General features: G+C 39.4%; 1 protein-coding gene across 1 annotated transcript; it reads right to left on the bottom strand.

The window, feature by feature from the left end:
• Window positions 1–460: 460 nt before the first annotated feature.
• Window positions 461–12,127, bottom strand: LOC141508861 (vomeronasal type-1 receptor 3-like). Its single transcript, XM_074217874.1, has 2 exons — window positions 11,943–12,127; window positions 461–1,373 (listed from the first exon to the last, which is right to left on the bottom strand). The coding sequence occupies exons 1-2, from the start codon at window positions 12,125–12,127 to the stop codon at window positions 461–463; spliced, it is 1,098 nt and encodes a 365-aa protein (XP_074073975.1).
• Window positions 12,128–14,255: the final 2,128 nt, after the last annotated feature.

Genomic DNA, 14,255 nt, shown 5'->3' on the forward strand with positions numbered 1-14,255 from the left:
TGAGAAAATTTCATAATTATTTCTGAAATGGAAGCTCAAAAGAGACTTAAAGTGAAATAGGAAAATTCACAAGAAAAGAACACCAGGATAGGCTAAATGTAAAGTGTATGTAAAATATTTTTCAAACTTTAAAGCTCTAACCAAAAACTAGATATTATAATTACAAATCATTAAAATTCTTTAAAGTTGTTGAGTTCTAGATTTTTAGATTCCTTTGTTTGTTGACCCACTTCCATTTTTATATACTTTTTGCAAGGCAATGGGCTTAATTGGCTTGCCCAAGGCCACACAACTAGGTACTTATTAAGTGTCTGAAGTCAGATTTGAACTCCAGGGCCAGTGCTCTATCCACTGTGCCACCTAGTTGCCACCACCCGACCCACTTCTTAAAGATATCTTTTAGTAAGGGTAGAACTAGAATGTCGGTCAGTGGAACACATAGGGAAGAAAGCATCATGGATCACTTTTTGTGCCAGAGGGAATAGAACAAATGGAGAATTTGGGAATCAGAGCTAATAAGCACAAATGGGCTCATGGTTGGGTAGCATGCCACTAAGAGAGTTGATGTGGGCATTAACCAATGATAATATTTATCAAACTGGATGTGATACAATGACAAAATAGAATTGACAGAGTAGAAGATGACATAGGTGCTAACCAACACCAAGATGCTGTAGGAGGCTCTAATTTCAGCAGAAGTTCTTGACAAAAGTCTGGAACTGTGAATATGCTGCACTTGGTGGTGATGCCTTTGTAAGAAAAGTATCAGGTACCCACTGGTCATTACCATAAATACCATACACAGAAAATCATAAATAGCATATATAATTACAAATAAAGAGACTTTGAATGTTGCAGAAGAAACATCAGAACAGAATCCTATATTCCATATTTTTGTATTATTACTGCCTTTCATTAAATTATTCATAAACATAGTGATATTTATCAGGATGTGTAGGATCCAGAAGAAATGACAGAAGGAGAATATGTACTTTGGGGCAATAAGTTTTGACCACTGGGAACAGTTAAAGGAACTGATGGTGATAACCTGAAAACCACTCAGAAGGCAAGTGATGCTGATGGAAAGACTACGGGCAACTCTGTGGAGAAAAGCAGTAAGTCTACACCCAGCTTGGTTCAGGAACATTTTCATCCCCAGACTAGCCATTGTTTGAGGAAATCCCTTGGAAATAAGAACTATGGAATTGGCCAAGACCAAGTGGGAAAAAATCATTTCTATGGGTTTCAGTCTTCTGCCCATTAGGAAAGTAAAGGTACAATGGCAAAGGAGGAAGACGTTTCCCAGGACACCAGCTCCTGTTTGCACGAAGAAGATAATACCTAGAACTAAATCAAGAAAAATAAGTCTTTCCCTGATGGAAGTGTAATTATTCTTGCAACCAGAAATAGAGAAGAGGAAAAAAGAAGGAAGGAAAACTTTTCAACACTCCTGGAAGCCATTTGTTATTGTGATTATTGTGTTATTGTGTTAATGTGTTTTGTTTCATTTACAAATACATTAATTGAATTAATGTACTTTGCTCAACCTGATTTGTATTTCTTGAATAACTGAGAATCTATGAAAATAGGAAATTTAATGATGAGTATGTTTAAATGTTAGACAGAATGAAGGACCAAAAGAAAATATAAGCAAAAGACCTGAGAACAATGGAAATTAAGTAAAAACAAAATAATAAAACATTGCAAATGAAAGCTAGAGCCGATTAAGAAAACAACAAAGTGAAATGAAAGGCAATTATTTTAAAAATATTTTCTTTAATAAAATGGAACAAATAATGGATATTAGAGCAGAGTTAAAATGAAAATGATCAAATAAACATGCCATAAAATTTCAGAATTTAAATAAATATGACTGTTTTAGAGATTTAGTACGTCAAAATTTGCATGAGAAGAAATAGATTACATAAGCTAATTGATCATAAAGCAATTATGATTAAAAGTAATAACTTTCATACATTTTAGACTAATTGATAGAATAATATATTAATATTCCTATAAAAATGCACAAAAATATTAATAAAATACAGACAACATGGAAATTGAGAGGCAATATTTCTTTTCCCAAGTCTGCAAAAATGTAATACAACAGTATGTAATAAAACAATTTCCAGCATAATAGATGTCCTGTAAAGAATGCCTCTGTAGGCATCGGGAACAGAATAAATTCAATTTTACTTCTAACATTCTGGCTCTCTGACACTAAGCAAGGCACTCACCTTCTCACCTTCCTAGACTCTTGGACTCAAAGGTCTAGGGAAGGTACTGTGGTGGTAAAAATCCAATTCTTCCCAGGGAATTCCTGATACCAAAAATTTGTAGAGACAAATAGCACTACAATGATTTCTACTACAACTACTACAATGATTACTGTTAAGACTATACTGCTGTTGCTTCTACTACTTTTTTTGTTTTGTTTTTTGCAAGGCAATGGGGTTAAGTGGTTTGCCCAAGGCCACACAGTTAGGTCATTATTAAGTGTTTGAGGCTGGATTTGAACTCAGGTACTCCTGACTCCAGGGCCAATGCTCTATGCACTGCGCCACCTAGCCACCCCCTCCAGTCTTCTAGTTATTGGAATGAAGCCAGACAGGGTATTTCAGTATATTTTCTGTAGAAACCACCAGGAAATGTGGATGTGACTATTTTCTAAGATAGTCATATTAATCTTGTTAGATTAATGTAACAATCTAATTAGACTATCTCTAAGATAGTCTTGTTAATCTAACTCAAAATTATTATTAAATTATAAGTGATGGGGAAAATAGATAGCTTAGAGAATAAAATATGAAGGGTTTTGCTGTATCCATTATGCCTATAATATACTTGATTTAGTTAATTATCTTCATATTTATATTAATAATTAGAATTACTTATTTCTCTCTTTCATAGGGCAAATTATCTTATCTATCAAATATCAAAGTTTCAGAAAAATAGCATTTAATTTTATGAAATTGTGTGCAAATATACTCGTATAAATAGTGATACAGTTGATCTATCAAATTCCTAAATGGGTGAAGCAAGATAGAGGATAAAAAGAATAAAATCTGTATAGATATTTGTACATACTCACACATCTGTATGCATTTGTGTTTGTATTTGTGTGGGTGTGTATTTATTCCACACTCTTGGTTTTTTATATTACTAGAAAAAAAGAATTGCTGAATTAAAAATACACTAAGATATTTTTTGTGAGAATAGTCAAAATGTAATCAGAATTATAATTTGAAAACTCATATGGAATAAATAATACTTTGAATCACAGAGTCACTAGTTTATATTGTCAGAAATTTCTGTAGAAGGGAAATGAGACTTTCTCTGTTTATGTCTCTCTCTCTCTCTTGTTTTTTTTATTTTTAAGGCAATGGAGTTAAGTGACTTGCCCAAGGTCACACAGCTAGGTAATTATTAAGTGTCCAAGGTTGGCTTTGAACACATATCCTCCTGACTCCAGGGCTCTATCCACTTCACCACCTATTTGCCCTGTTTATGTCTCTGTCTTCTCACTCTCACAAGTACAAATAGAGATATAGTTATATCTTTTAAAATCCTTAAACCTTTCATTAGAAGAGTTTTCATTTGGGAAGACTGTCAATATGATCAATTCAAAATACAAATATATATATATAAATATTATACATATGCATATTATGTATAAATATTTCTAATATGTTAGCTGAAAGAGCATACTCTATGCTAAATTAAATCAAATTGAAAAGAAAGTTTCATCTCTTTCACTCTTCCTAGATGCTCTGGTGGAAAGTATTTTATTAAGAAACTAAAAGGAATTTAAGGGGAAAAGGAGATAATAGTGAATAGAGTCAGTGCTTCAAATAAAACATCACTCCAAATGAATAATTCATCTCTTTGGTTGGCCATCCTCATTTAAAAAATTCTGGAAATAAATCAGATATATGATTCAAATGACCCAACAACATTTTATTACTAAATGAAGACATACATGTATTCCTAAACCAAATATGACCAAGGATTAAGATTTTTATAAATAATCCTGATTGACTCATTCAGACTGATCGTAGAATGCTTCAGTATTACCAGGACTGTGGTTATTCTATGTATTGCTCATTGTCTAGTTTATTCTCAGAATCTCTATCTGAAAGGGTCACCTTAAGTTTAGCCTAGTCCACCCTTGCTGTTGACTAGAGCCACCAGAATACAGAGGCACCTTGAAAAGAACAAAAGAAAAAGTCCCTGTAGAAAACCAATCACTAGGCTTCTCCCTGAGAATCTGGAAGACTTTTTTCCCATAAATAATCATTGTTCATACCCACCAACTCACTTCAGATAGATTTTTATAATTTTGTCTTCATCACTTTTGATATAATTTTGGCTTTTTGAAATAGCAACATTCAAATAAAGAGATTTTAAAGGGAAAAATGATAACTTATTGAGAGGACAAAAAGGCTTGAACTGAAGCAGGGAGAGATGGTAAGTTTAAGAACTCTTACCTAGATGGTTCCCTTCCAATGTGCTGGTTTCATTTTCATTCCTATGTGGCCTCAGAGGAGCAGCAGTCATATAATTTCTAAAGTTTTGAGGAAATTTTAACATTAACAGGAGACACCAGACTGAATCTCAGCTACCTACCTGATTTCTGAATTGAAAGTGAATAATCTCAGAAACTAATTGAAAAGGATACAAGTTCATTTGAGCTTTAGGTTGCCACCCTCTGTAAAGTGACTCTTCAATCCAAGAATTTGGATCCCAATAAACATCCCTTTCTGGAAAAAAAATACACAGGCAATGTGAAGTATTATTCAAATATTGTAGCAAAATATTAAAAGGACCTGGATTGGGGCGGCTAGGTGGCACAATGGATAGAGCACCGGCCCTGGAGTCAGGAGTACCTGAGTGCAAATCCAGCCTCAGACACTTCATAATTACCTAGCTGTGTGGCCTTGGGCAAGCCACTTAACCCCATTGCCTTGCAAAAACAAACAAACAAACAAAAACAAACAAAAACATTAAATAAAAAAAGGACCTGGATCCCTAAAGGAAAAGGCAGAGTCTTAGTCTGCCATTTGGTATTTAGCAAGGAAAACAAATTTAAGTGAGAAGTAAACCAATGTAAGTTCAAGGACAGAAAAGAAAATTTGAACCTTTAGAACAGGTGGGTCCAACTCACCTACTGCAGATGCAGTCATTTCAAATAGATAGATGCTAATTGTCTCTTTTTTATCTCTTTTGAGCATTGGGGTAGATGACTTCTCAGATCAATTGCCACTCTATAGTTTCCAATCAAGAAGAATTACAAATAGTTATAAGAAACATTCCTTCCTAAACTTATAAATTTTGGATCTATGAAACAAAAGGGCATATATGGGATGAAAGGGGGGTTGGGGATCCAAAATATACATTCAGAATATTTACAAGAGCTGGCAAGACTAATCTGAGGAACACTGGTTAAGACTGAATGCAATGGGGATGTGAATTAGGAGAAAAGGCCTCCAAAAAAGACAAGTCTCCTTGGTATTCTGAGCCAAAATGCCATAAGCACCTTCAGAGTACCTTCCTTACTACCAGCAAATAAAGAATTTGTCCCACCCTGCCTCCCTTTTTACATACAGGGAGAGAGGTGATGTTCTCCCTCTAAGGCCTTGACTTTAAGGATCAAATGCAGCCAGACACTCACAAAGCTGGTTTCTCCTGCTGAGGTGTAGACCTGACCTTGTAACTCAGAAGATGGAGATGGGAGGGCAGGGAGTAGCAGAAATTAGTTATAGACTCAAGATCCTCTCAGCCTCCAGAGATACGATTATCTTGTCAGCTGCAAGAAAAAGAGCATTGATTACATGGGATCTCAGAAGGGCCACCAAAGGCCTGAATTTTGTCCCAGGTGAAAATCAGTATCAATTAATTTTGCTGATTAACGATAATTCACCTATCACCAATGAACTCATTAATTATGATTGCAGTCATTAAAGAAATAGCTGGGAGCAGCTTCAAAGAGAAACTTTTTGCAGGTTCCCAAAGAAAGAGGGATGTCAAAGTTCAACAAAGTTAATGAAAGATGGAAATGAGAGGAGCACTGTACCTACATTATGCTTAGGTGAGGGCACCTTCATGTTTTTCTTGAATTGACCTAGAAATTCAATCCTTGAATTTTCTCTGTGGAGAATCTTGCCTTCAAAAGGAAGAGACAAAACTCTCACTCTTTGCAGATGACATGATGGTCTGCCTAGAGAATCCCAAGAAATCATCCAAAAAACTACTGGAGACAATTAGCAAAGTTGCAGGTTATAAAATAAACCCTCATAAATCCTCAACTTTTCTATATATGTCTAGCAAGAAACAGCAGGAAGAGCTCGAAAGAGAAATCCCACTCAAAGTAACCTCAGACAATATAAAATACCTGGGAGTCTATTTGCCAAGACAGACTCAGAAACTTTATGAAAACAAATATAAAACACTTCTCACACAAATTAAATCAGATTTAAATAACTGGGCAAATATCAACTGCTCACAGATAGGTAGAGCTAATAGAATAAAAATGACAATTCTACCAAAGCCAAACTCCCTGTTTAGTGCCCTAGCGATCAAAATTCCAAAACATTGCTTTAATGAGTTAGAAAAAACTGTAAGCAAATTCATATGGAGAAATAAAAAGTCAAGAATTTCCAGGAATTTAATGAATAAACTACAAAAGAAGGGGGCTTAGCCCTCCCTGATCTAAAATTATATTATAAAGCATCAGTCATCAAAAGTATTTGCTATTGGCTAAGAAATAGAGTGGTGGACCAGTGGAATAGACTAGGTCCAAAAGCAGGAGATGATTATAGTAATCTGCTGTTTGATAAACCCAAAGAGTTCAGCTATTGGGATAAAAACTCTCTCCTTGATAAAAACTGCTGGGAAAATTGGAAGTTAGTATGGAAGAAACTTAGATTAGACCAACACCTCACACCCTTTCCCAAGATAAGATCCAAATGGTTACAGGATTTAGACATAAAAAACAATACTATAAGTAAATTAGAAGATCAAGCACTAGTTTATCTGTCAGATCTATGGAAACGGGAACGGTTTATGATGAAGGAAGAGATGGAGAACATCACCAAAAACAAACTAGATGATTTCGATTACATTAAATTAAAAAGCCTTTGCACAGATAAAACCACTGTAACCAAGATCAAAAGAAATGTAGTAAATTGGGAAACAATTTTTACCACTAATGATTCTGACAAAGGACTCATTTCCAAAATATACAGAGAACTGAGTCATATTTTTTTTTAAAAAAAAAAGCTATTCCCCAATACACAAATGGTCAAAGGATATGCAAAGGCAATTTACAAATGAGGAGATCAAAGCAATCCATAGCCCCATGAAAAATTGCTCTAAATCATTAATTATTAGAGAAATGCAAATCAAAACTTCTCTGAGGTACCACCTCACACCTCTCAGACTGGCCAATATGATCAGAAAGGATAATGATCATTGTTGGAAGGGTTGTGGGAAATCTGGGACACTATTACACTGTTGGTGGAGCTGTGAACTCATCCAACCTTTCTGGAGAGAAATTTGGAACTACACTCAAAGGGCAACAAAAATGAGTGTACCCTTTGACCCAGCAAATACAACTACTGGGTCTGTACCCTGAAGAGATGATTAAAAAATGTAAAAACATCACTTGTACAAAAATATTCATAGCAGCCTTGTTTATGTTGGCAAAGAATTGGAAATCAAGTCAATGTCCTTCAATTGGGGAATGGCTTAGCAAACTGTGGTATGTGTATGTCATCAAACACTATTGTTCTATTAGAAACCAGGAAAGACAGGAATCCAGGGAAGCTTGGAGGGATTTGTTTTTTAGGTTTTTGGCAAGGCAAATGGGGTTAAGTGGCTTGCCCAAGGCCACACAGCTAGGTAATTATTAAGTGTCTGAGACCAGATTTGAACCCAGGTACTCCTGACTCCAATGCCAGTGCTTTATCCACTATGCCACCTAGCCACCCCACAGGAGGGATTGGCATGAACTGATGCTGAGTGAGATGAGCAGAACCAGCAAAATTCTGTATACCCTAACAGCAACATGGGGATGATTATCAACCTTGATGGATTTGCTCATTCCATCAGTGCAACAATCAGGCACAATTTGGACTTGTCTGCAATGGAGAATACCATCTGTATCCAGAGAAAGAACTGTGGAGTTTGAACAAAGTTCAAGGACTATTCCCTTTAATTTAGGGGAAAAAACATATCTTATTGTCTGATCTTGCTATCTCTTATACTTTTTCTTTCTTCCTTAAGGATGTCATTTCTCTCTCATCACACTCAATTTGGATAAATGTACAACATGGAAACAAAATAAAGACTGACAGATTGCTTTCTGTGAGGGGGAGGGAAGTAAAATTGTGAGAAAAATTGCAAAACTCAAAACTCAAATAAATTCCTTAAAAATAAAAAAAGAATAGAGAATCTTCCCTTCTATTTATTTCAGTCCCTGTCCTGTCACTTTAATCCCTGTCCTTTTACTTCAGTCACTGGTTGGGTAGAACAGTGGATAGAGCACTGACCTTGGAGTCCAGAGGAGAGGGGTTTGAATCTGTCCTCAGACACTTGACTCCTACTAGTTGTGTGACCTTGGGCAAGTCACTCCACCCTGATTGCCTCACATCCATCTGTCTTCAGTCATCCTGGCTCATATCTGACCACTGAACCCAGATGGCTCGGGGTGGGGGGGAAGTGAAGCTGGTGACTTAGCACAATATCTCCCTTGAATCCAATCCATATGCTTATCACAGCATCCCTTCCTGATGTCATGGTTTTCTATGAGGATGAAGGACAAACACATGATTCCTTCATCAAGCTATTACCATTAAAGGCTCTATTTGTCCTCCTCTGCCCACATAAATAATCACTCATATTTCTGTTTTCAAAACTTCTTCTTCCATGCATTGACACAAAAACATTATTAACAATGAGAAAGTTTGGACTGCAGGTACAGAAGGAGGGAGGAAAGGAGATCCACTCCAATAGTAATAATCATTTTCCCCCGTGGAGACACAGCAACAATGGAAATATTTTTTTTAATTGGAAGCACAGTTTGCTCTGAAATCATAGATATGTATTACAGGTCTGAAAACATAATTTTTTGAGTCTGACTGAGACAACTCGAATTCATTTTTCTCCATAAAATTGAGTAATGAGAGTTGTTTCAGGTCCTTCTCAATAACAACATTGCAGAATAATAGAAAGAGACAGTACCTGGAGTGAGAGGACTGGGTTCATTTTCTCACTTTGCAATCTATGACCATTTTGATGACAGAAGATTCCCTTAATTTCAATGGGATTCAGTTTTTTCATCATCAAACTTAATTGTCCATCCTTTTTTCCATCTTCTCCCTGACAGTCTGGCACAGATGAGTCATACTCTAGTCCTTTCCATAGGTTTTTACTTCCTTCACTAGAATGTAAGTTTCCTGAGGGTAGAAATCATCTCATTTTATTTGTGTAAGAATGTCAGGCAAGAACTGGCCACAAGAGGGGTGGAGCCAAGATGGCAACAAGAAAGGATCCAGTCTTAGGTGCTCTCTGATAAAATTCATAAGTTAAGGACTCTAACTAAACTTTGGAGAGACAGAACCCACAAAGGGACACAGAGAGGCAGTTCTCCTACTCAAGGTAACCTGGAAAAGAGCAGAAAGGCTCTGCTCCCCAGGGTCGGAGGGGCAGCCAGCCAGAGGGGTGGCCCACCAGAGGGAAATTACTTCAGCCTCCTGCAGGCAGCCCCAGGGAGCTGGGAGCCCCAGCTCACAGCAGTGGGGGAGTCTCCTGAGCTATACCCCGGGGAGCACCGGGCATAAAGTGGGGAAACAGCAGGGGACCTCTGCCAGAGAGAGCATGTGGAGCCCAGCACCCAGGGCACACAGCAAGCAGCATGGTCTTTTGGCAGCCCAGATCCAGGAACAGAAGCAGGCGGAGCCTGTAAGCAGGAGCCTCCAAGGCATGAGCCCATTGAGCAAAGGGAGGGGAGTGAAGAGAGACTGCAGAGCTCTGTCCTCTGCCTCTGGAACAGGACTCTGGGGCTCTGAACACATTAAGATACTGATCACAGTGTAGACCCCCCACACAGAACAGCAGTGGGCCCCTCCACCTCAGGCCTGTGACAGATGGGAGCGCATATGGTTATTCACAGACCAGGAGGGACGACAGAGCCTCACATGCTGAGACCCTTGTGGGAGTTCCCCAAAAGCTCAGGAAGCACCCCCAAAAGAGGCTTAGGCTGGGAAAATGAGCAAGCAGAGAAAAAGGAGGAACACCATTCAGAAATATATTATCTATTATCCCCAGAAGGATGAATATGCTCAGTCTGAAGATGAGGAAACACAAGCTCCTGCATCTAAAGACTCCCAAAGAAACAGAAACTGGGATCAGGCTATGACAGAGCTCAAAAAAGACTTTGAAAATAAAATGAGGGAGTTAGAAGAAAAACTGTGAAAAGAAATGAGAGAGACACAGGAAAACCATGAAAATGAAGTCAGCAGCTTAGTCAAGGAAATCCAAAAATAAAAATGCTGAAGAAAATAGCATGCTAAAAACCAGCTTAGGTCAAATGGATAAAACAGTTCAAAAAGTTATTGAGGAGAAGAATGCTTTAAAAAGCAAAATTGGCCAGATGGAAAGAGAGGTAAGAAAACTCTCTGAGGAGAACAAATCCTTCAGACAAATAATAGAACTCAGGGAGAATGATGAATTTACCAGAAATCAGGAAGCAATACTTCAAAACTAAAAAAAAATGAAAAATTAGAAGAAAATGTGAAATATCTCATTGACAAAACAACTGATATGGAAAAAAACCTTAGGAAAGATAATTTAAAAATTATTGGAATACCTGAAAGTCATGATCAGGAAAAGAGCCTTGACATCATTTTCAAAGAATTACTACAGGAAAATTGCCCGGATGTTCTAGAAACAGAAGGCAAAATAGAAATGGAGAGAATCCACCGATCCCCCCAAGAAAGAGATCCCAAAAAACCAACCCCTAGGAATATTATAGCCAAGTTCCAGAACTCCCAAGTCAAAGAGAAAATATTACAAGCAGCCAGAAGGACACAGTTCAAATATCATGGAGCTGCAGTCAGGATCACACAGGACTTAGCAGCAACTACATTGGAAGCTCGTAGGGCTTGGAATATAATATACTGCAAGGCAAAAGAGCTTAGAATGCAACCGAGAATCAACTAACCAGCAAGGCTGAATGTCCTCATCCAGGGAAAAAGATGGACTTTCAATGAACCAAGGGAATTTCAAATGTTCCTTTTGGAATGGCCAGAGCTGAACAGAAAGTTTGATCTTCAGATACAGTGTCCGGGGTCTTCTTCCCCGGACGCCCGAGTGAGCTCCTCAGTGGGCACTGCTTCAAACGTCCCCGGTTTTTCCCTCCCCTGGGGATCAGCGAGGAGGGACTCAGGCAGACACGTCTTCAGGAGGCATATGTTTTATTAGGTGCAGAGGGATCCCCCGAATAGCTCAGGGTGTTGGCTAATATAGGGAGCTAGTCCTGGGCTGCCACCCCAATCCGCCCCGAGGGCAGAACCTACCACCCGATTGGAGCAAGCGACACAGGCCAACCAGGTGAAGCCACTGTTCCCCTTAAGGAGCCGTGTCTTCTCTGGGTTGGTCTGACCTCACTCCCGGGGAGGTCCTATCCACCCAGGCGGTCAGGGCCGACCCCCGACAACTCCCCCTTTTTGTTTAACATGAGTATGTCTGCCTTGAGTTGCTCAAGGGCCCAACGCCCCATTTTTATAAACAGAGAAAAAAGAAGGGGAAACAGGCAACATAGCAATAAGGCCATTAAACACCAAGCACCAAGAATCAACAAATAATGCATCCAATGATTAAGGTCTATCTTATTTATCCAATCAGGGAATAGACCGTGATCATCCTCCATATCTTTCTTATACTGATCTGTGATATTCCTTATGGTGTTGATTATTTTGTCTAACTCATCTAGATAGGTAGGTAGGCTAGTATGGTCATTCAGGGTTTGTATAGCCCTGTCAAGTTGTTCGCTAGCATTTCTGACTGCAGCTGTCATGCAAGCTGGTCGTTTAAGGACGTGATGACATGGTAGCCCATCTAGTAGCATCTGGGTTCTCACTAAGGTAGACAGGGCTTGTACAGCAGAGACTAGAGCACTCAGCTCTGTCTGGATTTCTCTATTTATTTGTTGCGCATCGACCATGCTTGTGTAGTAGCTTGCATAAACCTCTGAAGGTCCTCTGCCAGGATGTGCATCTGGTTAGCTAGAGCCGAGATTTCTAATTGCTCCAGCACGGAAACTACAAGCTCAACTACGTCCAAAACTGGAAATTCCACATCCCTCTTATCCCTCTCCATCATAGCCATAAGAAATTCAGAATCTGCAAAGGGTTTTGATGTGCTTACAGGGAGGAAGGTTACAGGGGGTATCTGCAATAAGAAGATCAGGGTCTTATTTGACCCTACATACTCTGGCTTAAGGGTGTTAGTCATTGTTCCATTGTTACATGTAATGCTATAGCGCTCATCTGTCCATTTGAAAGAAGTATTGGTGCAGATGAGGAACATATCTGAGCTCCAAACAGTCACTGCTTGTGTGGTAAAGACATTACACCAATAGTCTGTCCTCTGTCCTTCGGGGCACACCCAATATAAGTCATAAAACAGTTCAGCCCAAAGGTTCCAGATGGTGTTGTTCACTTTGGCAGGGGCAGTGTTGTCCGTAGAATGAATGATGACATCGGGCTGCTGCAGCTTTCCAAAGGTGCGTCTGTGGTCTGGTACTGTTGTCTTTCATCACATGCGGGACCGGAGCGGCGAAGTAGGGGCCTGGGCCGCCATCCAGGAAATACACTTGAGTGCCGTTCACGTTGGGACCGTAGATTGGAACTCCTGTAGAACAAACCTGTACGGCTTCAAACATAGTTGGTGAAGGAGAGCATGGTGGTAGAGGGGAATGGGGTATTTCTTGGTTAGGGGACATTCCTGCAGCCACTCTAATCCTGTCCATAAAATTACAAGGGCCATCAGTTTTATTACTTTCCCAAGAGGCTTTAGTGGTATTGCATCCGCCTCCCAGAATCCAATGCCACGTTTTATTGAACTCGCTCAAAGCCATTCTCCCTATATAACTGTTATTGGGCAGAGGGAGTGATGGGACATAGTGTATATCTCCTTTGGTCTTATCAACTGGCGTCAGATAGGCCACAGGCATAAGATGTTGGATCATAGAAAAATGCAAGAAGTCACCATGCTCAAGATTGCTATCTGGTCCATGAGGGGTTTCTTTAAGTGTTCCATTTATCACCTGAGCACAGAGGGAGTGAGAGCCTGTAGTAAGGCATATCGGAAGATGCAAAGAAGTCAAAGTTACATGGCTTTTCAGATCATGTTTCTTTTCAGGAGGAGCCCCTTTAAGTCCTCCTAGCACTAGGTAGGCAGAGCCTGATAACTGTAATTCCACTGGATCGCCTATCCATGTGGCCAACAACCGTAGGAAACCCTGGTATTACTGTCCAATAAGTGAAATGAGTGGCCTCAGTAAGATTTTTCCAATGAAGGGGAATGGATCGGGAGTCAATAGGTTTTAATCTGCTTAATATTCCTAGTATACTTAGCCATTTATGTGCCATCTTTGCTTTCTGCGTCCTGTTGAGGCGCTTCCATCTGCTTTTTTGGCGGTTTCTCTTTATCTTCTGTACAGGTCCTGGTCCACCTGGTGGGGACCCAGCGTGTCCCTTCACCTGTGTGGAGACACAAGAATCCCTTTCCCCATACCATCACCTGGGCGGGACCATGCCACTGTCCTTCCTCATCTCTCCACCATACTCCTCATCTAGGGCTTTATCAATTATCTCCTCTAAGGAGGGGTCAGCAGGCAGAGTAGCTAGCAAGCCCTTTGAATGAGTTAGTCCTCCCTTTATCAACTGAATGAGCTGCATTTCCTGTCCTGAATTTCCCTTCTACCATGGTCTGCACTCTGCTGATAAAATCTACAGCAGACTCCCTAGTCCTTTGTTTCAATTGTTGTAAGGGGGTGGCAGCTGCTCGAGCCAATTTGTTCAAGGCGTTTAGTCCTGTTATCTGCACTGCCCTGACAATGGATTCAGAAAGTTGTAATTGAGCGTCCACAGTGTTAAACTGGCCACACCCAGTGAGTTGATTAGTGATTAAGTCAGAGTTATTTGGGTCTATGATCTCAGCCTGTAGCCTGGCCTCTCTCCGCCAGTAGGCAG

This window comes from Macrotis lagotis, chromosome 1 (assembly GCF_037893015.1).
Source record: "Macrotis lagotis isolate mMagLag1 chromosome 1, bilby.v1.9.chrom.fasta, whole genome shotgun sequence".
Taxonomy (NCBI): Eukaryota; Metazoa; Chordata; class Mammalia; order Peramelemorphia; family Peramelidae; genus Macrotis; species Macrotis lagotis.

Coding starts and splice junctions, on each gene's coding strand:
- LOC141508861 (XM_074217874.1), bottom strand. CDS start 12,127: ATGCTACTAGATGGGCTACCATGTCATCACGTCCTTAAACGACCAGCT. Junction 1,374..11,942: donor ATAAGGAATATCACAGATCA/GTATAAGAAAGA, acceptor CACTTCCATCAG/GGAAAGACTTATTTTTCTTG.